General features: G+C 34.3%; 1 protein-coding gene across 1 annotated transcript in view; it reads left to right on the forward strand.

Annotated features, from left to right (window-relative positions):
- The first annotated feature begins 1,788 nt into the window (after positions 1 to 1,788).
- Positions 1,789 to 25,583, forward strand: part of LOC148950397 (uncharacterized) — a 76,379-nt gene continuing 52,584 nt past the window's right edge. Inside the window, exons 1-2 of the mRNA XM_089092383.1 lie at positions 1,789 to 1,986; positions 2,836 to 2,984. Of these exons, the coding sequence (XP_088948509.1) occupies positions 1,798 to 1,986; positions 2,836 to 2,984 (338 nt within the window). The 5' untranslated portion in view covers positions 1,789 to 1,797. The remainder of the gene's footprint in view (positions 1,987 to 2,835; positions 2,985 to 25,583) is intronic.

A 25,583-nucleotide genomic window follows, 5' to 3' on the forward strand; every position in this document is an offset into this window, starting at 1 on the left:
ACTGCCATTGTGTTTCAGGAGTCATTCATAAGGAATTAGGACAAAAAGTCAAAACTTTAGCGTAAAGAGCAAGGTCTTGAGAAGGAGTAGCCCCTTTCATACACGTAATAATTTCTATCCGTTTAAGTTTTTATGTTGCTCCTTACTTTCAGTTGAAGAAACTTTTTTGTAATTTATTTTCTCATCGCTTTTAAATAACACCGGGAAATCCGGCTCCCCCCTCCATGAAAAATCCCTTAAATTTCTTTTACCCAAAGTAAATTCCACCGTGGAAAGTTATTTTCACGTAAAATTACCCCCCCCTCTCCAGGAAAATTCCTCCAAGACAATTCCATTGCAGCTGAAAATTCCACCCAGAAAATTTCTTGCGGATTAACTCGGGTGAAATTTTTTCTTAATGTACTTTTATTTGAAACAGACTTTAATTTCTGATTGTTTTTAAAAAGATTCAGGTAATCCCCCTCCCCCCCCCCTCTCGGTGGAAAAGTTTCCCAGCAAAAGGGTTTTTTCCAGTAAAGGTTTTTGTTGGAGGAGGGAGGGCTACAGAAGAAACTTTAAGAACGCATGAAAATTTGAAATTGATATCTACTCCCTTACGATTTCTGGGAATATTTCTGGTCTACGCTGTTATTATGAAAGTAAAGAATAACACTAAACCCCAAATAAGCAGAATTTGTTCCGTACAGAAGGAGGATTGTCGCTTTCTCATCCACACCTCCACCTCAAGGTCACAGAAACTTCGGAGTGTGAGTAGTGGAAGCCTTTGCTATCCGGAACGAGATCTAAAAACAACCTATGACGATAATATAACGGGACTCCAAATAAGGAGTCACTAAGAATAATCTCTTCCAAAGTGTTAGATGCGCTGTGACAGAAATTCTATTTTGAATATAGTTTCCTTTAAATTCGAATGTATAAATAAGGCGTACATCTGAGAGTGGTGTATCAGTTCTAATTCATTTGATGCATGAACAATATATAGTTGACATTATGGAGAATCAAAGTGGCGTTAGCCAATTCTTTGATGTAAATTTATTTTATATAATTAAATAGTTTCTAAATAATTAATTAAGATATTTTTCCGTTAAATTAGTTTCGATAGATATTGTATTTCAAAAGCTTAAGAGCTATATTTGTGCACAAAATTTTATAGACAAATAAAGCATATAGAAACACGATAACTTAACGGCGAAAAAATCTAATGAAAATTAATTATATTTCAACTTGATTCCTTTTAGGCTAATATCCGATAGTATCTTAATGACTTCTTTCAACTTTGACAACAAATCGTTATTATCCAAAAAACCTGTATTTCACATAATCATAGAATTTTAAAAACCATCCAAATGCCAAACTCCAACACGTCTTAATTACATACTGAGTTGTTTAAACTAAGCCCAAAGTACTAAATATTTTCCCTCTCCTAACCTCGTATGCATTAGAGCTTGAAATAGGGGACTGTTGAACTGTTCCACATCCCTGATCTATAGAAAAGGCTGTTATTATTCAAGAGTGTATCATATATAATCTTAAAACGTAAAATCAGTCAATTGCCAAATATTTTTTCCGCTCTAGTCTGCTTATCTCGTCTCGTTTTCATTAGGGCGTGAAAAAAGGAAAGTTCTTTTCCGCATTCTAGCAGATATCAGGGCTAATCAATTAAATGCTTTACATAGATGTAAATATATATATAAATGTGGTGGAGGGATGTGAGGGGGGCATCCAGCTTATTAAGAATAAAATTATCAGTAAAACTAAATACAATTTTTATTTAAGGAAATTTCTGAAGGAGACCCTATGGCAAAGAGACCAAAAATATCAACTTCAACTCAAATGAAAACATCAGCAGCAGCAGCAACGATAAGACCATCTGTGATAGTATATACTATTCTTAGCAGACATGAAGTTATCAGTACTTCTGTGATGACTGCACATGACAATAATATCCAACATGATGCTCCATATTATGAATCTTCAATGCACGAGGTAAGACAAAAAATGTTTTACGGTTTCTTGATTATATTTCCTAATATAAAGAAAAAACTAAATTTCAGTGAATAATGTATGAAAATGATTAGTATTGGATTTTTTTATAATTCAATATAAAAGATGATTTACGGTTCTTCTTGATAGCGGAGAATATATCAGACAGCGCAAAAAAGCTGTTTTAGTATGGACAGCACATTAATAAAATAAAGTGCCGCTGTAATTTTTTTTATTATCCTTTTCTTTCCAACAGATCATTTAACATGGAAGGAGTCATCATAGATAACTATGATGGTATAGTTCATTGAATATTCTAGTGCACTATTTAGAAAATAATTCAGCCTTGAGATAGCCATTTTATTCGTAATATTTAAAAGTTCAAACAACTGTGTGTCTGTGTGGGAACAAGATAAAAACTCCACGGTCTGTTGAGCATAGTTCATAAGTTATGCAAATTAATATTTGTTTTAAAATGTTTTATTACAGTGGGAGGGAGGAAAGATGGTACTTTCGTGGGGGATGGGGAAAGTATGATCCAGGATTTTCCAAAAAGCAGATTTATGAGCATTAAGATGAAACTAAGATGAAATCAGAACACACTATGCACATTTAAGATGTAAATATTTACGTGTAAGAGCATTACATAATGTTATATTAAATTGAAACTTTCAGGAATATATATAGTGGTTGGGAGGGAGAGGTTGGGGTTGGCAGTGAACTGTTAGTATTTTTTTTAGTATGCAAATGTTTTTAAATAATATGAAAATATAGCTCGCTAATAATTCATTTTTCGACTCATAAAAAACAGGATCAATTACACAATAAAAATAAATTCTTCTATTATTGTAGATTTACATGGATGAGTTACCGCCACCACCACCACTACCAACTCAAGGATTGCAGGAACTCGTTGAGGATACATCTTTGATCGTGCCACCGACAGATTTTAATGATAGTCAACTCATTGAGCTGCCATCTGTCGACAATGAACTTGAATGGTACAGTAAATTTTTAAAGGAGTGTTTTGGAAGTAGTGAAAATTTTAATGATTTTCCTTCTAACATTATCGATGATGATGATGACCCTGTGTGGACTGATAACTTTTTAAAACAATATTTTAGGGATACTAATGCTACTACTTCATTTAATATTCCACCTAGTGCATTTGAACAGGGCTTAGAAGTTAGTTTCGCCCAACCAGATTGATTTGAAGATCAAGGTGTGTCAGAGAACGATTTTGGTTGGGTAGATCATATGAGTCCTAACACTTGTAGAATTTCAGATAATTTTTCCAGAGAGTTAAATGTGAACTCTCCCCCCCCCCCCCCACTGATTTCATGTACATCGCCTCAGTTCAACCGAGTATCATTGAAGAGGAAAATAAATTTGCTTGAGCAGATTCTTGCAGCCCAGGTACACTCGAGGCTATGGTGAGCGAACTAGGGACTTTTACCCCACGCACCAACCCTCTTGTTGAGGTTGCAAAGAGTGGTGAAGGTGGTGGGGATATGAAAATCTGTCCATCACTACCTGAATTTTATTTAACAAATTCTGTCTTGCACACAATAGATGTTTATACGGCGATATTTGGGGACCCATTTAATTCACTAATAGCAGGGGATATTATAACAGATCCCATACATTGTCAATTTGTATTTGAGAAAGATTCGAGCCATTCTTGAACGAAAAATTCGGGTTTGGGGAGGTCGGGACAGTATAAAGGCATCAATAGCACTCAAAATATTTTATTTAAATGAAAATGCCGGTGAAGTTTATTCACATTTTCTTCATACTGAAATGTTAGTCTTTCACCCACATTTGGAAAATTATGAGGGTGTATTTATGGAGTGGGTAAATAGTATTGACAAAAAACGGATAATTATAATGAGAATGGTAGTAGGTCAATGTTTTTTATTTATTGAAAATTTAAATGTATGTAAATTTAAAACAGATTTTAATTTGAGAGGTGGTGGTGGAAGAGCGGGACAGGGGTCTATAGTTTTGTAATATAGTCCAGATTTAGAATTATGTCAGGGAGTACAACGAATCTGTTTCGAAACAGGGCAGCAGTGTTTCAATTATGTATTTCTTATAGCTGCCTTCCGATCCCTGCAAGTTAATGCTACTAGGACAAAGTTGGACAAATTGGCGGCTAATGGGAGTGAGGGGTCAGATTTCCCTGAAGTAGATTTCAGTTGTTTAGAAGGTCAATATCCTGTAACACTCGAGGGAATAGATATTTTTTAATGGGCTAACGAAACGTTCAAGATTGGTGTTATGGTTTTACAATATGAAAAAGAATTTGAGGAGGGGGATCGCAGTAATAAAAAAGGAGTAATATTTCCAGTGAGGGCTCCGTCGAGCCCCCCAAACCCCCCGCTTTCGCAGCCTTTAAATAAAAAAAACAGTTTTTTAAACTGAAAGTAAGGAGCGACATTAAATCTTAAAACTAACAGAAATTATTCCGTATATGAAAGAGGCTGTGCCCTCCTCCACGCCTCGCTCTTTACTCTAAATTTTTTATTGTTTAAAAAAAGAGTTGTGAGAAAGTCAAACTTTAGCGTAAAGAGCGAGGCGTGGAGGAGGGCACAGCCTCTTTCATATACGGAATAATTTCTGTTCGTTTTAAGATTTAATGTCGCTCCTTACTTTCAGTTTAAAAAACTTTTTTTTTAAAGGCTGCGAAAGCGGGGGTTTGGGGGCGGCAGCCCCCAACTGTGCCTCCTAATCCCTGTACGTTTTAAGGTTCGACCTTGTAACTCAGCCTCTTTAACTCTTTAGAAAACGTAGTTTTTTTCAAATAATTTGTAGAAAGATCAATGAGGGGAGGATATGTTTTTCACGGGGATCGTGTCTTGAAAACTGATCTAACTGGGCAGAACTCTGTCAATGGTGTAAAGTCCGATGCAGTTTTTCTAGATATGAATTCCCTGTACCTTTCGACAATGTCTCACTACTGTTTACCCTGTGGTAATTAAAAATGGCTTGACAATCCTTATGCTTCAAATTTCCCCGACATTCACACTGTTAAGGAGAATGGGCCCCAAGGGTGGTTTTTTGAAATTGACGGTCAAATACCAATGGAGCTACATGACCCGGTAAAATATTTTGTTTTCCCGTACATAAATAGACCTGTGACCAAGGACTCTTGAGTCCATACAATTTGTCTTTGGTCGAGGATAAGGGTATGCATTGTACCCCTTCAAAGCAAAAACTAATTGCCGACCTAGGTCCGAAACAGAATATAGTTGTACATCAAGTGCTATTGCGATGGATGGTAGCCAATGGTTTTAGAATCATAAAGATACATAGAACCTTCCAATTCGACCAAAACCCTTATTTGAAAACATTTATTGCCACCTTGGTCAGCAATCCCTAGATCGGGATTCACAACTATTTGAAAATGGTATAACCGAAAAAATGTGTGCTAAAACGCATGGTATCATTTTACTGGACTTATCTGACATTCAAGATATGAATATTGTACGAACGGAGAGTTTACGTTTAGAGTGCATATTTGCCGAGCCATTAGCTGAGTGTATTGCATTAATATCGTTAAATCAATTTGAAACCTATAGGGAAATCACTTCCGAAGGCAGTGTTCTACTAGACCTCGCAACATGAACACCAGTCAAATAATCAGCGTATTTAATATGGATCCATATATGTCCAAATACAAATCCTATTGTGTACCATCGGACTTCCTTGAAAAAATTCAAAGTGTAAACAATACCATTATCATTGTTAATTGCAGACCATCGAGTATAAATGCAGGCCATTGGCTGTGCATCTTTCAAACATCAAAGAATATTGAATTTTTTTATCCTCTTGGCGTATCATATACATTCTACACTCCACACATCAACAACTTTATTGAAAGCAGTGGGAAAACTATTATTCACAACCAGAAGACAGTGCAGGATCTAACGACTAAAAGCTGTGGTTTTCATGCACTACTAAATTTCGTTTTCAGATGTATTGGTTAAATGCTGATTTTTCCCGCAAAGAGATAGTTGTTATGTGGATGTGATTTCTTCAGGATTAGAGGTGAATGCAAGATCGTTTTGCCTGTGTCATTGGAATTGTCATGTAACTTCAACGTACTATGAAATTCTCCAGTTAATTGATAATGTGAATAGTAAATTTGATGTAATTGGCCTTTGTGAAACTTTTTTAACTTCTGAGCATGTTCTGTCGTTATATAATTTTACAGGATACAGGCTTATTGTAAGGAATAGAGAGAGAATGGGACGTGGGGGTAGGGTTTTTTGGTTAAGGATCATGTTGTTGCTAAAATAAGGGAAGACCTATCAGTTTGGATAGAAGCGAAGGTGGAATCTCTTACTCTTGAGCTGGAAGTTGGTGGAAAGGATATATTGATTACTGAGGTTTATAAACCACCGAGTACAGTTTGGGATGAGTTTGAAAATGGTTTTAGTAGTTTAATGGATGCAGTAGAATTGAGTAATCTGGAGTGTATTTGCATGGGGGATTTTAATTTTGATCTTTTAAGTTTATATAATGATAATTTGTATTTTTTAAACCTTTTCACCAGTTATGATTTTTATCCATTAGTTGGGATTCCGACTCGTGTTACAGGACAGTCAGCTACACTTATTGACAATATTTTCGTGCGATCCCGGGTATTACGTATCTGTTATGCTGACGTTATAGTAAATGAGGCTTCCGATCACTTTCCTATAGTAGCAGTGACTTCATATCAATATGCGATAAAGAAGAACAGGACAAAGGTTAAAAGAAGGCAGCTAAAAAAGAGAACCTACAGAAGTTTAGAGAGGAACTAAGTATCGTGTCATGGAAACCAGTTTATGAAGAATCTGAAAGTGCTTCTGCGGCATTCGATAAGTTCATGGACATATTGCAGCCAATATTTGAGAGAACTTGCCCAGTAAAGAGAATAAAGGTGAGAAAAAAGGATCCCCGGAAACCTTGGGTAACTATGGAGCTACTAGACTTAATTAGAAGGAGAAATACATTGTATTTGAGTTACTTGAATAGTAACCATAGTCAAGATCTAACTTAATTTAAACAAATCCGTAATAAAGTAAATCGGCTATGGCGTTCATGAATCCTCGATTTTTTTGTAGATAAATTTATGGAAAAAAAAGGAAAAACTAAAACGACTTGGAATATTATAAATGAAGTCGTAAATAAGAAGAAAGAGACCGAGATTCCTGCTAGTCTGATCTTTGATGGTAAATTTGTTGATGGAAAGGATTAGGTGGCTATTTTGTTTGGTGAATATTTTTCTAAGATTGGTGAATCAATAAGTGAGAATCCATACGATGAAAATAACGTAATTAATGAGACGTTTAGTGATGAAATGGGAGTTGGATTGGAAATGTCTGCAGATGAAACGAACATTGAAGAATTAAAACAGATAGCCTAATAGGATTGGTAAAATCAAGCTCTTCAGGGAATGATGGAATTAATCTGAAAACGTTCAAGCATGTTCTGGTATATTTGTTGCCTTGTATTGTTTATTAGATTAACCTTTCTTTGAATAAAGGTGAATTTCCTACTCGGATGAAAGAGGCTAAAGTTATTACGCTTCACAAAGAAGGTTCAAAGACTGATCTGTCTAATTGGAGGCCGATTTCAATATTGCTCCTATTTGCTAAGCTGTCTGGAAAAGGGGTGCACCGACGACTTAATAACCATCTGACTACTTACGGTTCTCTTAGTGATACCCAGTTTGGATTCAGGAAAAACCACTCTGCAATACATGCAGTCCAGCACCTAACAGATTTCATCATTGGTGCTCTCGAAAAAAGTGTACTGGTACTATCAGTATTTAGAGACTTTAGAAAGGCTTTTGACACGGTGGTTCATAAAGTGTTATTGCGTAGGCTAAGCCGTTTAGGGATCCAAGGGGTTATTCTAAAATAAGTTTGAATCTTATCTTAACCAGCGCATTATTCGAGTCTCTATTAAAAATTCTACTTCAAAAACTTTTATCGTTAATTTTGGTGTGCCTCAGGGTTCCGTGCTTGGCCCACTTCCTTATCTAATTTACGTTGATACCATGCGTTTTTATATATCAGATGCACTGATAACGTCTTTTGCTGATGACACGGTGTTTACGATTACAGCTACTTGTCTGAACCAGTTAATTGAAAAGACAAATAAGGCCCTCGCTGAAATGATAAGTTTTACAAGTTCTATTTATTTGGTGGTGAATATCAAAAAAAGAATTTCATGATATTTTGTAGAAATGGAGTTTCATGTGTTTTAGATAACAAAATTGTTTTTAATGGTGAATTTTTAAAGCATGTAAATGGTGTTAAATACTTGGGCTGTAGTCTTTATTTTAATTTAAGTTGGAAATCACATTGTGATCTTGTGGCAGTTAAGATTTCAAGAGGGTTGGGTGTGATAAGAAGACAGTAAAATCAACTACCGTCAAATGTTTTACTTTTACTTTATCATTCTATTGTTAGCCCTTATTTATCGTATGGTTGCATGCTATGGACTAATAGTTTTATTTCAAGTTTTAGAAAGGTCCAAATTTTACAGAATAAAATAGTTCGTATTTTAGGTAATTATATTCAGTTTGAAAATAGCACGTTGAATTGCTTTACATGTTTGAAAATTTTTAAATATTTATCAGTTACGGGATTACCAGTTAGCAATTTTTATTTATCAATGTTTGAATAAGTGTTCACTGGTGGTATTTTGGGAAATTTTCAAAGCCAGCTCATCTTATCACTGTTATGAGACTAGAAATGCGAGTGACCTTGCATCGGAGCTCCGGAATACTCAACGTGCTGCGTTTCTGCCTCGTTTTATGGGACCGGGAGTGTGGAATTCCCTCCTGGATGCTATTAGACAAGCTGATAATGTAAGCCAGCTCAAGAGTAGATTGAAGCGTTACCTTTTGGGTTATAATTTGAATGATTAGAAATTTGAATTTGATTAATGCTTGGTTTGAAAATTGTTTGAACAGACAAAGGTCGCATTTTTGCGAAATTACCCAGACAAAGCTCACGGAGTCGGCTCTATAGCCTAGCTGATACTTATTGATTTCGTCATAGTTGATTTAGTTAGAAGTATCTCATTTTTTTTTGTTTTTTTTTTATTTATCTCTGTTTTTATTTAGTGGATGTTTTAAGGATGATGGTAATATTTCTCACTTGCGATTTCTAGAGTGTAATCCTTTTAGAGTAGGAGATGTTCTTTATGTTGATTTAGTTCAAATACTGATTTTTCCCCGTAAAGATATAATTTTTATGTGGACGTAGAGCTTTATAATAATGGATTTGCAGCCATCGTAAACAAATTTTCGAGTTTTTATAGATGGTTGCTGTAAATTTGTTTGTATTTTTATGCTAAATAAATTAATTTGAATTTGAATTTGAAAAATTTGAATTTTAAAGAATTTGACTTACTACCAGTTTCTCAACATTTACGTAGGCAATCCTTGCCTGAATGACTTTATGGTAGAAAATATACTCTCAGACCTGTATAATATTGATTTTAGTCCCTACGAATAAAATGTTTTAAAAATGTATGTAAATTTGTTTATTAATAAAAAATAATGTATAAACACGACAATGAATTTAATTTCCACTTTGGATTTCTTCTTCTTCTAGTGTGTATAGGCAAGTTTTGAGAACAACTAATGACGGTAGATCATTTGAATTCCCTGTATATTGATCTTGATTGGCTGCAAAGTCAGGGTCACATTTTCTACAATACAATGTAAATTGACTCTTATTTTTTCTGTTTGTATAATCAATGATACCCTTTTCATTTATATTATACAATTCACGTGTTTAAATTTGCCAATTTGAAGCAATATCACATACAGTGTTTTCAAATGGTGAATCACATTCTGTAGCAGCTAAATAAAAATCATTAGGTTTATAGTTATAATAGCCAGCGTCTTCACAACGATGACGTCGAAACCAAATTGTCTTGTTACCCCAGCAGTTGAATCGTAGACCTGATTCTTCCTCCCGAAATAATTTAGAACCACGACGATACCAGTCTCTTAGAAATAAACTAAAATCCCGTTTAGGGTTCCTTTCAATCATACCAGGATAGGTATTCTCCCACTGAGCACATTTATCATACTAACAATTGGAACATAGCTGTCCTTTAGGGTGAGAGTCACAAATCTCTTCAAGACAAGAATTACAGTTTTGAATTTGTACTGCATATTCTCTATGTATTTACATGGATTGTATAATCTATACTTTTCCTCATACTCATCAATAATTGTACAATTCTCACATGACGATTAGCTGCAAAGGGTATACATACATAGTGGACATGTATAGAATATTTTTTCAGTGTTAACTCTTTCACAGCTAAAATGAAACTGATCTACGATTGATAAATTGAGAGAGGGAGAGGAGTAATTGTGTGACGTTACAAAACTTATTTGAACCGGATCTTCTCACATCTAGATAGAGTCTTAAGTTTCTAAGGCAGAGTATTCAAAAGTAATTCCACAATATCATTTTGCTTTGTTTCAATTAATATATAAATAAATTGAGTAAATGCGTTTGAGTCACATCGTAAAAGTTGCATACAATAGTCCAATGATGGAAAATCATTTCTCATTATATCGTCAAGTATTCTTTGAGAAAGTATTTTACTTGGAGAAGATAACTCCAGAAAATCATCATCTAGAATCAAACATTTTTCCATAATCACAAGATTCAACATAGTTCTCTCTTTCTCAAATTCATCCATTTTTCAATCCGAACATTCTCATAGCTGACTTTAGACTATCCAGGATTCGTTCTACTTAAAGAATATTCGCTAACCTACTTAAAAATCTAACAAGAAAAAAGAGAACATTTTCGATTTGGAAACATTTTTATAATGTGTATAATTACAACAATAATATATATTACACATACAATTATCGATACAACTTATTTTTCTAAATATATTTCATTATCCAATTTAGAGCAGATTGAAGTCTATGTACATGCACCATATCAAATTTCGCTGCAAATCGTAACTACTCTTCCACTTTCATTCTACTCATATCACGTATCTTACATACACATCATCCCATTCAAGGCTTAGGCGAGACCTTCTTGGTAATTCTACTGTTATTTTTGGTACTCTCGTCTTTGTATCATTGCTGCTGCTACCACTATCAACTTCTAATAGTGTAAACATACCACCCATTATTGCAATATATTTATCTTTTCAAAATAAAAACGAGTATAATCAAACTGATCTCTCTCTGAATTATATTATCTTACTAATATGAACTATATTGAAAATCCTTCCTTACATTAGTTATGGTTGCTATGAGCGATTTTCGTTGGTTATTTTTAGTCCACCTTATTTGGAGTCCTGTTAGTAATTTATTATCGTCATATGCTATTTTTAGATCTCGTCCCGGATAGTAAAGGCTTCCACTACTAGTATGCTCATTGGATCAGAAATTAAGAGTTCTAGTCCCTTTTTGGAAATCCAGATGGAATGGAGACCAACCAGCCTTGTGGGGTTTTTTTTTGGGGGGTGGAGTTTTGCGAGGGGCTATTTTCTGTGGAGTATTTTATGCGGGGGAAAGGGTATTTTCCAGAGGATGAACGCCAGCCACTGAAAAAGGACAAGCAAAGATATAAAAGAAAGACCGCTAATATCTTTAGATTCGTCAAACGAGGCATGTTCAATGCCAATAAAAACCAGAAAAGAACGGAATTGTCTAACAGTAAGAAAAAGGAATTGCAACTAATCAAGTGAAGAAGAAGGAAAAATCAGAATTGTTCGTCAATAAAACTAGAAGTAACTAAAATATAACCTACTTTAGGCTGGACCCTTATTGCCTGGATTGGTATGGAGTAGCTTAAATACATTTGGTTTGCTTTTTTGTGCGGGAGGGGGAGGGGATCAATTGTTTTTGGTTTTCCTTTTAAAAAAATATTTTTTCTAGTTTTCTTTTCTCTTCTTGCACTGTTCTCGTTGTTCCATTCTTCTGGTTTCGTATTGCTTTCGTTTTTATTATTTTGTTGCGCTAATATAAATGAATAAATGAATCTTAAAACGAGTACATCTAAAATTGAATATGCAAATCAAGCTTAAAACGAACAAAAATATTTTACTATTGCAGCATAAATGAAACCCAAAACGAACAGAAATAAAATAAGCAAACATACAACATGTACTAATATAAATTAATATATAAATCTTAACACGAATAAAGCTTTAATTAAATATGCGAATCAAGATTGAAACGAACAAAAATCACTACAGAAAAGAGTATGGGTGCTGCCTCCTTCCCTAACTGTAAAAGTCTAAAACCTATTGCGTCATAGGTGCTTTACCGAAAATGAATTATATTACAAATAATTTCTTACGTACTTGTTACAACATTAAAATAAAAATAAAATTACAGTAAAATTAAACTTTGAAATGATGGGCTTTTCAGCAGCTGATATCATTATATATCAAATATTTAGTTTAATCTTATTTCTTCCCAAACTGAACAAGCAGATAACAAGCTGAACATGTTCGATGAAATCAGGCTCCAACCCGGGTTTTTAGCCTGTTGGTAAAATGGGTTCTGACTATAGCTGTCATTTATAATCTTCAGTATTCATAATACATAACTTCAGAAAGGACTAATATCACTAATTCCTCGTGCAAAGCTCCAACTAGCCTCATGGACGAGACGATTTTCGGAAGTAACTATGTTCGTGAAAAACAAAATGCCTTAGAATAGTTTTAAAAAAATGTAAGGTCAACGACGAGTCAAGACAGATTAAACAACAGTAGTATCGATATGCGCAATAACAACCATACATTCAACTATACATGAAAATATACATTTAATTTCACTAAAAAAGTAGTGCATTGACTTACCAAGGCCAACCAGACAGGTTTCTGGTGGGTATAGTCTGGTTTGGTGGGTATAGTCTGGTTTGGTGGGTATAATCTGGTTTGGTGGGTTGAGTCTGGTTTGGTTGGTATAGTATGGTTTGGAGGGTATAAGCTGGATTGATTGGTATAGTTTGGTTTGGTGGATATAGTCTGGTTTGGTTTTTCAAAGAGAGTGAGTATTACGCTTTACTTTTTTAAATCGAAAACTAGAGATTGTCAAATTGCGTATTTAGGAATGGTTTTGTAGGGAAAGCTGTCTATCACCCATGTGTTATCCACAGTTCCATTTTTTTTTAAGTCTGTGCTATCAAGAGCGGTTTCTGATTTTTTTGGACAATTGCCTTTTACCAATAATAGTTTAATATGAATATGTCGGTAGTTAGGATTTGCGAATTTGATTCTATTAAGATGGAAAAAAAAGGGTTAAGCATTTGTTAACACTTCGAAGTATGCCGGATAATACATAAGTGGTATTTGAAGAGAGTTGTCAATTTAAAATAGATTTTAACGAGGGCTTGCTAACTCCGGCAATTTGCTATTAATTTGGGAAAACTTAAATTTATGAAAATGATTAATGCTGATAGAATGACTTTGCGAGGTGTCCTAGCTTCACCTCTCCAATTTATTCTGTATAATACACAAGTTGTATCTGAACAGTGTTGTCAACTTAAATTAGGGTCCAACGTAAGAATATACTGACAATATGATATTAGAAGAGATGTAGATGGCAAGAAAATAATTTTAATAAAGAAATTCAGAACAAACCATAGAAATCCTTGCAAATCAAGTAGTAAGGTGTATGTGAGTACGAACCATCAAGGATCATAAGCACCAATGACCCTAACCAGCAGAGACATCAACCCCCCAAAGATCCCCTATCCCCAAACTCGAAGGTGTGCCCCTCCCCTCCAACTTTTTGACCCCCTCCCCCCCCCCCCCTATTTTTTTTTTGATTTGTTTTTCTTCTTTTTTTTGGCAACTTACATTTTTTCTGATTACAAGTATCATTCATTACGATCGTAGCTTTCAAATGTGAAACTTAAGTCCATTTTTGGATCGAAAAATAAACTATTTCTGTAAAATCTGAGCTAATAAGTGCTTTTGACCATAAACTATAGTTTTTTGTAAAAACAAATTATTGAAAATACAATTATCTGGTTAAAATGTGGAACTTCAGTCAGGTTTTGGGTAGAAAAATAAAACCACTTCCTTAAAATATAAGATAATAAGGGTTATTGAACATAAACTCTAGTTTTTTTGTAAGAAAATTATGAAAAATACAATTCTCTGGTTCAAATGTGAAACTTAAGTCCATTTTTTGGAATGAAAAATAAAACTATTTTCGTAAAATCTGAGCTAATTATGGTTTTTTGACCGTAAACTATAGTTTTTTTTGTAAGAAAATTATGGAAAATACAATTCTCTGGTTCAAATGTGAAACTTAAGTCCATTTATGTATCGAAAAAATAAACTATTTCTGTAAAATCTGAGCTAATAAGGGTTTTTGACCGTAAACTCTAGTTTTTTGTAAGAAAATTATGGAAAATACAATTCTCTGGTTCAAATGTGAAACTTAAGTCCTTTTTTAGATTGAAAAATAAAACTATTTCCGTAAAATCTGAGTTAATAAGGGTTTTTGACTGTAAGCTCGTCTTTTTTTAAGAAAATTATGGATAACACAATTTTTTAGCTTATAGTTGAAACTTAAAATCCTTTTTTCCTTAAGTCTCAGAGTGAATAGATTCGTTATCAACATCCTTTGTCATACACAAAGCATAGAATATACAAAATCTAAATTTAAGAATTAATAAATGCTTAACAACATACTTTGTCGGATATGTCGGATAAAATTGACAAAATATAAGTGTCAGAGTGACAAAATTTTTTTATCAACATCCTTTGCCAGATACATCGAATAAAATTGATAAAATATAAGTGTTAGAGTGAATAAATTTTTTTATCAACATCCTTTGTCAGATACATCTAATAAAATTGACAAAATCTAAATTTCAAAATGAATAAATTCATTATCAACATCCTTTGTCGGATATGTCGTATAAAATTGACAAAATCTTAGTATTAGAGTGAATATTTCTTTTAACAACATCCTTTGCCAGATACATCGAATAAAATTGATAAAATATAAGTGTCAGAGTGAATAAATTTTTCTATCAACATCTTTTGTCAGATACATCAAATAAAATTGAAAAATCTAAATTTCAGAACGAATAAATGCTTTAACAACATCCTTTATCGGATATTTCGGATAAAATTGATAAAATCTAAGTAGCAGAGTGACTAAATTCTATATCAACATCCTTTTCTTGGATACATAGGATAAAATTGACATAATCTAACTGTCAGAGTGAATAATTTTTTTTTTATCAAGACCCTTTGTCAGATACATCAAATAAAATTGAAAAAATCTAAATTTCAGAATGAATAAATTCATTATCAACATCCTTGGACACTCGATATCCTAAAAGTTTTTGATTCAAACTTTTACCTTGAGAATCGATGTTGTTAGCAGAATTTCAAAAGGATCATTTATGAGTGCTGGCGTATCTGATGAAATAATTTAGGTCGTATGATAAATTAATTTTTTTTAATGCAATAGTTTTTCCGTAGCTTTTATTCTGTGATTTTTTTTTTCTGTATTTGGTGATCATTCAAAAAGCGAGGATTTCAGTCGAATAAATACTACCTTTACCTTTTAAAATAGATGTACGGGGTTTGAGAGACTTTGTTGTTTTATTGTGTGTGATTTTTTCTTTAATTGGTGGTCATTAAAAAAGCGAGAATTTATGTTAAATAATAATTCTTCTACCTTTTAAAATAGCTTTACGGGGTTTGAGAGACTCTTTTGTCTTATTCAGTGTGATTTTTTCTTTACTTGGTGGTCATTCAAAAAGCGAGTATTTTTGTTAAATAAATAATTCTTTTACCTTTTAAAATAGGTTTACGGGGTTTTAGGGACTCTGTTGTCTTATTCTTTGTGATTTTTTCTTTACTTGGTGGTCATTCAAAAAGCGAGGATTTCTGTTAAATAAATAATTCTTGTACCTTTTAAAATAGCTTTACGGGGTTTGAGAGACTCTTTTGTTTTATTCTGTGTGTTTTTTTCTTTACTTGGAGATCATTCAAAAAGCGAGGATTTCTGTTAAATAAATAATTCTTGTACCTTTTAAAATAGCTTTACGGGGTTTGAGAGACTCTGTTGTCTTATTCCGTGTGATTTTTTCTATACTTGGTGGTCATTCAAAAAGCGAGGATTTCTGTTAACAAAAATAATTCTTATACCTTTTAAAATAGCTTTACGGGGTTTGAGAGACTCTGTTGCTTTATTCTGTGTGTTTTTTTTCTTTACTTGGTGATCATTTAAAAAGCGAGGATTTCTGTTAAATAAATAATTCTTGTACCTTTTAAAATAGCTTTACGGGGTTTGAGAGACTCTGTTGTTTTATTCTGTGTGATTTTTTTCTTTACTTGGTGATCTTTCAAAAAGCGAGGATATCTTTTAAATAAATAATTCTTGTACCTTTTAAAATAGCTTTACGGGGTTTGAGAGACTCTGTTGTTTTATTCTGTGTGATTTTTTCTTTACTTGGTGATCTTTCAAAAAGCAGGATTTCTGTTAAATAAATAATTCTTGTACCTTTTAAAATAGCTTTACGGGGTTTGAGAGACTCTGTTGTATTATTCTGCGTGATTTTTTCATTACTTGGTGATCATTCAAAAAGCGAGGATTTCTGTTAAATAAATAATTCTTGTACCTTTTAAAATAGCTTTACGGGGTTTGAGAGACTCTGTTGTCCCCAGCGATCAGAAATTAAATTATAAAAAAAAAGTTTCTTCACCTCTTGAATACACAATACCGAAATTTCATTCAACTTTCATGTAAGAAAATTATGGAAAATACAATTCTCTACTTCAAATGTGAAACTTAAGTCCAGTTTTGGATACTCATAATGATGAGGACTGATGGTTCTAATTCAATATTTTTTTTTCATAAAAACATACTATTTTTTTTAACTTCGAAATTGTTCAACTTTATTTTTTTATTTTTTATTTTTTTTTGTAGGTATATTAAAATGACAAAATATGCTTACGGCTCTAACAATTGTACTCTATGATTGCTCAGAGACACGATGTGGCTTTCCCACTGGTACTCTATGCCCGGTTATCGACACTACCTAGTTCATTGCATGTATTAAATCAGTATTTTGTACGCAGTGGAACGATAAACACATAAGTCATATTTTAAAAAAAAAAGTGAAGATGGAGCATTTTAATAAAGTGTGTTCACATGACAATGTTATTGTAGCATTGAATGCCAACAAGCAGAAGTATTTAAACTATGAAACAAGTACAAGTGGTAGCACTATTTGAAATGTATGCATGCATTGTCATGACAGTAAGGAATTAAATTTCTTTGGAATACCGAAAAGATTCCGTTGTACAAATGGTGGATATGCGAGATTGAGATCTCCGGAGATGATTGCACTCAAAGAGAATGCCAACATTAAGATAATCGTTGATGACAGAGGACAACTCCTTGCTACTGTTGCAGGTAACACATTACCTACTGATACATCCAATCGTCATCTTTTAGGTATTAGCATTCAACGGAAGGTCAATAAAAGAAAGGCCTACTCTTCTACTAATATCGTAAACCATATCTTAGCTACGTGCCGAAACTGTTAACTGTGTAAAAATAATGTGATAATAGACAGTGAAATTGCCAGAAAAATAAAAAGGGCATTGTCAGAAAATATCACTATGGAATATCAAGATGAATTGATGAAAAACAAAGTGCCAGCAAACGTTACTACCATTAATCAAACAGTCGATGAATCAAATAATACCAAAGATGAAACGTATATTGAACCTGTCGCTCACACACCAGTAAATATTGGGTATGACTCAAAATTGAATAATGATTATTCTACCTATTGCGAGCTAGGACAAGACAATATTTAAAATACCTTGAGAGAATTTTGAAAACGGTCTTTTGAACCAGATTCAAAATGTCCAAAGTAGAGCCCTGAAATTTAAAATGTATCATAATAAATTTTTTTATCAATATTCTACATGGCATTATTCCATTAAAAATATATAATGCATTACATTGTTATGTGTTCATTATTTTTTAGAGTAAGCTAGCATATCAAGCGTTTAGAATGTCTATTAAAACATCGACGATGTAAGAAAAGGAATTTGCGTACATCTATTGTAGGCCACATGTGATAACATTGTCAAAATCTATGTATCAGAATTGAAAAATTGTAGGTAAGTAAGTAAGCAAGCAAGTAAGTAAGTAAGTAAGTAACAAACTCTTTCTTTAATTCTCCTCTTGGATACAAACTACGGAAATTTACATGCACACAGAGACAACCCACACACACACACACACAAACACACACACACACACACACCCACACACACACACACAGACACACAGACGACACACACATAGCGACGACACATACACAGAGACCACACACACACACAGAGAAGACACATGCACAGAGACGACACACACACACACTCAAACATAGACGATACACATACACAGAGAATACACACCCACAGATATGACACAGACACACACAGAGATACGAGAGACACACACATACAAGAACCAAAAACACGCACAAAGAAGACAAATACACACAGACATGACACACACACACAGATACGAAACAGACATAGAGACTATAAACCCACAGAAATGACACACACACACAAAGACAACAACAAAACAGACCACAAACACACCCAGACTAAACACACATAGCGACGACACGCACACGGAGACAACACACACACAAAGACGACAACACAGAGAGAGAAGACACATGCACAGAGACGACACACACACACAGAGAGACGACACGCACACAGAGATGACACACACACACACAGAGACAACACACACACAGAGGAGACGACACACACATAGCGACGACAAATGCACAGAGAAGACGCACACACAGAGACGACACAAACACACACACACAGAGAAGACACACTCACACAGACGACACACACACACAGACAGACAACACACACACACAGAGACGACACACACACACATAGCGATGACACACGCACAGAGACGACACACACACAGAGACGACACACACACACACAGAGAGAAGACACACACAGAGATGACACAGACCCACAGAGAGAGAGAGGAAACACCCATAGAGACGACACACGCACAGAGACGATACACACACACAGACACCACAAACACACACACCCATAGAGACGAGATACACACAGAAATGATAAACACACATAGAGACGACACACACACACAAAGAGACGAGACACACACACAGATACGAAGCACACATAGAGACGACACACGCATAGAGACAACACACACACAGAGACAACACCCACACAGAGACGACACACACACACACACACACAGACGACACACACACACAGAGACGACAAACTCAAAGCGAGGACTTACACATAGAGAAGACACACGCACAGAGATAAAACGTACACTGAGACAAGACACCTAGAGAGAGACGAAAAACACACACACACACACACACAGAGAAAACAAACACACACAGACAACACACACAAAGAGATCAGACATACACACACACATAAACGAAAAACACAAAGAAACGATACGCACACAGAGAGGAAACACATACAGAGAAGACACAAACACAGAGACAACACACCCCCAGAGATGACACACACATAGAGACGAGACACGCACAGACACGACGCACAAACAGAGTCATAGTGAGAGAGATATCCAAAAAGTTGGGTTGATCTAGGTTCACTTAGAGTGGCGCGCCACTATCCGACATATCCGATAAAGGATATTGTTAAAACGTTTATTCGTTCTGAAATTTAGATTTTGTCAATTTTATTTGATGTATCTGACAAAGGATGTTGATAGAAAAATTTATTCACTCTGACACTTATATTTTATCAATTTTATTCGATGTATCTGGCAAAGGATGTTGTTAAAAAAAATATTCACTCTAATACTAAGATTTTGTCAATTTTATCCGACATATCTGACAAAGGACGCTGATAATGAATTTATTCATTCTGAAATTTAGATTTTGTCAGTTTTATTTGATGCATCTGACAAAGGATGTTGATAAAAAAATTTATTCACTCTAACACTTATATTTTATCAATTTTATTCGATGTATTTGGCAAAGGATGGTGATAAATAATTTAGTCACTCTGATACTTAGATTTTGTCAATTTTATCCTACATATCCGATAAAGGATATTGTTAAAGCATTTATTCATTCTGAAATTTAGATTTTTTCAATTTTATTTGATATATCTGACAAAGGATGTTGATAACGAATTTATTCACTCTGAGACTTAACGAAAAATGGATTTAAGTTTTACCTATGAGCCAATGAATTGTATTATTCATAATTTTCTTAAAAAAAACTATAGTTTACAGTCAAAAACCCTTATTAACTCAGATTTTACGAAAAGACTTTTTTTTTTTATCCAAAAAAATACTTAAATTTCAGATTTGAGAGAGAAAATTGTAGTTTCGATAATTTACTTACAAAAAAACTAGAGTTTACGGTCAAAAACCCTTATTAGCTCAAATTTTAGAGAAATAGTTTATTTTTTCGATACATAAATGGACTTAAGTTTCACATTTGAACCAGAGAATTGTATTTTCCATAATTTTCTTACAAAAAAAACTATAGTTTACGGTCAAAAAACCATAATTAGCTCAGATTTTATGGAAATAGTTTTATTTTTCGATCCATAAATGGACTAAAGTTTCATATTTGAACCAGAGAATTGTATTTTCCATAATTTTCTTACAAAAAAACTAGAATTTATGGTCAAAAACCCTTATTAGCTCAGATTTTACGGAAATAGTTTTATTTTTCGATCCATAAATGGACTTAAGTTTCACATTTGAAACAGCGGATTGTTTTTTCCGTAATGTCCTTGCAAAAGACTAGATTTTATTGTAAAAAGCCCTTATTAGCTCATATTTTACGGAAATAGTTTTATTTTTCGATCACAAAATGGACTTAAGTTTCACATTTGAACCAGAGAATTGTATTTTCAGAATTTTCTCACAAAAAAACTAGAGTTTACGGTCAAAAACTCTTATTAAATCAGATTTTACAGAAAGAGTTTATTTTTCGATCCAAAAATGGACTTAAATTTCATATTTTAAAGCTACGATCGTAATGAATGATACATGTTATCAGAATGTCAATTGCCAAAAAAAAAGAAAAAAAAAAAAAAAAATAGGGGGAGGGGGTCAAAAAGTTGGAGGGGAGGGGGCACCCTTCGAGTTTGGGGATAGGGGACCTTTGGGGGGTTGATGTCTCTGCTGGTTAGGGTCATTGGTGCTTATGATCCTTGATGGTTCGTACTCACATACACCTTACTACTTGACTTGCAAGGATTTCTATGGTTTGTTCTGAATTTCTTTATTAAAATAATTTTCTTGCCATCTACATCTCTCTTAGTATCAACTTTTTAGTATACTATAACGTTGGACCCTATTTTAAACTGACACACTGTTCAAACACAACTTGTGTATTATACAGAACCCATCGGAGAGGTAAAGCTAGTTCAACTCACAATGTCATTCTATCATCATTAACCATTTTCATAGATTGAGGTTGTCTCAAATTTATAACAAATTGCCTGAGTTAACAAGCCCTCGTTAAACTCTATTTTAAATTGACAACACTGTTCAAACACCACTTGTGTATTATACAGTACAGATCGAAGTATTCGCAAATGCTAAACCCTTTTTTTCACCTTAATAGGATCAAATTCGCAAATCCTATCTACCGACACATTCATATCAAACTATTGTTGGCTAAAGGCAATTGTCCAAAAAATCAGAAACCGCTCTTGATAGCACAGACTTCAAAGAAATGGAACTGTGGATAACACATGGGTGATAGACAGCTTTCCTTACAAAACCATTCCTAAATACGCAATTTGACAATCTCTAGTTTTCGATTTAAAAAAAGTAAAGCGTACTACTCACTCTCTTTGAAAAACCAAACCAGACTATACCCACCAAACCAGACTATACCCACCAAACCAGACGATACTCCCCAAACCAGACTAAACCCACAAAACCAGACTCTACCCAACAAACAATACTATACCCTTCAAAACCGATTCTACCCACCAGAAACCTGTCTGGTTGGCCTTGGTAAGTCAATGCACTACTTTTTTAGTGAAATTAAATGTATATTTTCATGTATAGTTGAATGTATGGTTGTTATTGCGCATATCGATACTACTAGCAACTTAGTGATGATTTTGATTAGAAGTGCAATTGCCAATTATTCGAACACAGAAGATTTACGGCAACATTAAAAGCCAGAAAAGTAAACATTAAAAGCCAGAAATAACATTTAAAGAATTGTTGTGCTGCCTATGCTGTTTTACTACAACTACTAACTCACTGTAGCACTATGCCACCTGAGGCCAACACAGCTGCGCACGTTTCTCCTTCATTTCAATCCATTCAAAGCTTCCCTCTTTAGACCCTCCAAAGAAGTTCCAATTTCCCTTTAAATCCTTAGGCCTCTATTATAGGCTACTATTTATGTTATGAGGTTCTGTAGACATTTATTGTTTATGTTGCATTTTTATTTCTTTTTGCCTTACATTAAATAAAAAATATAACAGTTACTTCAAAAATGTCATTAATATTGTTATAGATAAAAAAAATTGATTCATGAAAACTAAATAAAAGTTTCGTAGATTTAAATTAAAAGCACTTCCCATGATTGAAAGTTCAAACGAGATATTAATTATATATAGTAAAGCTTGAGTCCTATGCGGAAATCATTACTCATTTGAATGAATCACAATAGTTTAGGTAGTCTTAACTTGATTTTCAATTGCACGTGCTTAAAATGTTCCCTGAATATTCCATGATGGGCCAAACATAGAAATTTCACGGCATCGTGCTGGCCTGTGTTATCGGGTCTGTTTCACTGATTGAGGACATTCTAAAATTACTAAATGTCTTCTTTTTTCATATTTTCTTTTCTTATTTATCATTCCTCAGAACGTAACATTTGCTTTTATTCATGCCAAAATATGATTATGCTATTGTTTGCACTTATTAAAAACCAAAAATCCAAGCTCCAATCGAGGGGCTAATAACTGACTGTCGCAGGTGTCCCTTCCTTCGTGCCTCTGGCTGTGCCTCCGTGCCTCCGGCCTGCCTCCGAGACACCCGGCCTCGTTGCTTGTTCAAAAATTAGGGATATTTTTAGACTTAACAGGGAATTCGCACCAGAAGCTGGCAACACTGATTCTCGCCGTTGTTTGAAATTATTCTGATGTAATTTTGCTGATATGGAGGGCCCAGATCAAGAGGAACCAAATTTTAGGTAAGCCAAGCATAGGTATAGCGTTCGGGCAAGTGAGAGTTGTGTTGGGGTGGGGGTGGGGGGACCAGCCTGCTTAAATAATAGGCTATACCATGCTGTGTAAATATAGGCTAGGCCTAGAGGAAGGGTATCTAAATACAGGGTGATTCTGGTGCTCCAGCTGGTTGTTATTACCAAATAACACTTTCTTTTAAAAAAAAATGGGCATAGTCTAGCGATATATCTTGAAATTAGGAGAGAGGGAGTTATACTGAATGAACTCCCATTAGGTAGAAACTTTTTGAGCGTAATGAATTAAGATATTTTTTTTATTATACTGTTCAGTTCGGATACGAAATCTTTCAACAAATTGCCGAAATTAGCGATACCAACCACTGGCGAAAATAGAAAATGAAAATCATCACAATAAACCTGAAAAATCGAAATTTGTCTCAACTTTATACGAGAAACTTAATATTGTGGCCTACGTCATGGATGCTGGCAAGGAAGGGCAGGGGGGATTCCCCCCTAGAAATTTAGGACTATAAAGTAATTATAAGGAAAGCAAAGGAAAAGCAGAATAGGTAAAAACCATGGAAAAAATGTTTGTTGCCCCATTATTGGATGCCTGCCAGTGGAAGTAGTAAGTACATATGGAATTTGCCGACTTTACGTTCCCTGGCAGCTTTCCATGGTTGATTACCAAACTAATTAATGCTATTGATGTCAATTGCGTATGGAATTATACAAAACCTACCAGACAGGTTTCCGAGCCAACCAGATATGTTTCTGGGCCAATCAGACAAGTTTCTGGGCCAAGCAGACAAGTTTCTGGGACAGGCAGACATATTTCTGGGGTAATCAGACAGGTTTCTGGGCTAATAGGTGTATGAAAATACTTTGGGTACACAATATACGGCAACCTAAATGGAATTTGAGGATCGATAAAGCGAAAGTATGTCACTATTCTAGACTATAGAAGCTCTACACCTTTTCAAAGAGAATATTGTAGCTATGGAATCCGGTTAATAGCCTGTAGATTAAAGGTATCTGAGATCTCGCCCCAGTATCGCATACGCTATTAGAGATATCAAAATGATATCTCATTTGCATTAAGCTAACTCAATTTGCGACCGATAAGGACTCGAAAAATGACATTTAATCACTGCTAAGCCTTTTGTTATTGCTAGGGGATTACCCAATTCACTTCTTATTGTTAACTGACAGAGTTCCAAATACGAACATTTTGAAAAACAGACAGGTTTTTTTTTTGTTTAGCATCTACAAAAAAGGGGTGATTAGTGATTGGTTAATTTTTTAACATTAAATCTCTTAATAAAATATTTGTGGAGGGATGGGATGATGGGAGAAGGATTTATTAGAGTACTTATAGTGCTGTACTATGGGTCGACTTGCTAGCGAAAAAAAAAACCCGTATGGTTGACTTGAACTAAATCAAAATACACTATGTGCAAGCAGATATTCAAAATGTATGAAGGTGGAGAAAAAAAAAAGAATTAAACTGATTAGCGGTTAAGGTAACCCTGAAGGAGTTGTTAACTCAGGTAATTTGTTATAAATTTGAAACATCATCAGTCTATGAAAATGGCTAACGACGGTAGAATGACATTGTGACTTGACCTAGCTTTACCTTTCCGATGTGGTCTGTATAATACACAAGTGATGTTTGATAAGTATTGTCAATTTAAAATAGGATCTAACGTTCCCTTCATTCCCCCCATTTCTGAGGGGCAGGAAAGAGGGGGGTAAAACATTCTTAACCATCGCAATACCATTACGCTAATACCTCTTCGCAAAAAATTCACAAATCTCGTAAACTAAAAGTAATTTCATCACTGTTGATAGCTCCATCATTAATCTCCAATAATGTAAATGCACCACTCATTTTTTCCTCTACTAATATCCTTGCAAATAAAACTATTCTCTTTGAATTCAATTCTCTTACTAATATGAATTGTAAAGAAAACTAAAAATATATAAAAGTTTTTTAAAGATACACCGGTTTTTCCGACACTGATATAATATAAAAAAACGAGTTTATCAAGAAATAGAAATTCAGTTAATTGTGTCAGAAGAAACTTGAACCAGAACAGATTATAACCAACCTGTTTGCTACGGGCACGTACGCACAGTATATACCTTCAAGCAAATTCCATATGATTTTTCAAATTACTATAGCTTCTATAGAAATGATACCTCTGTGCAAATGACCCTGGTAACCCAATTCGTTGAAAACCTACACGCATACCCGCTGCCTCAGGCGTAGGTTTGCGGGTAGGTTGTCAAGTAATTGGACGGTTACTACTACTACTTTGGAAC

The sequence above is a fragment of the Artemia sp. Qi Xiang Cuo genome, chromosome 7 (genome assembly GCF_049724085.1).
Source record: "Artemia sp. Qi Xiang Cuo chromosome 7, ASM4972408v1, whole genome shotgun sequence".
Taxonomy (NCBI): domain Eukaryota; kingdom Metazoa; phylum Arthropoda; class Branchiopoda; order Anostraca; family Artemiidae; genus Artemia; species Artemia sp. Qi Xiang Cuo.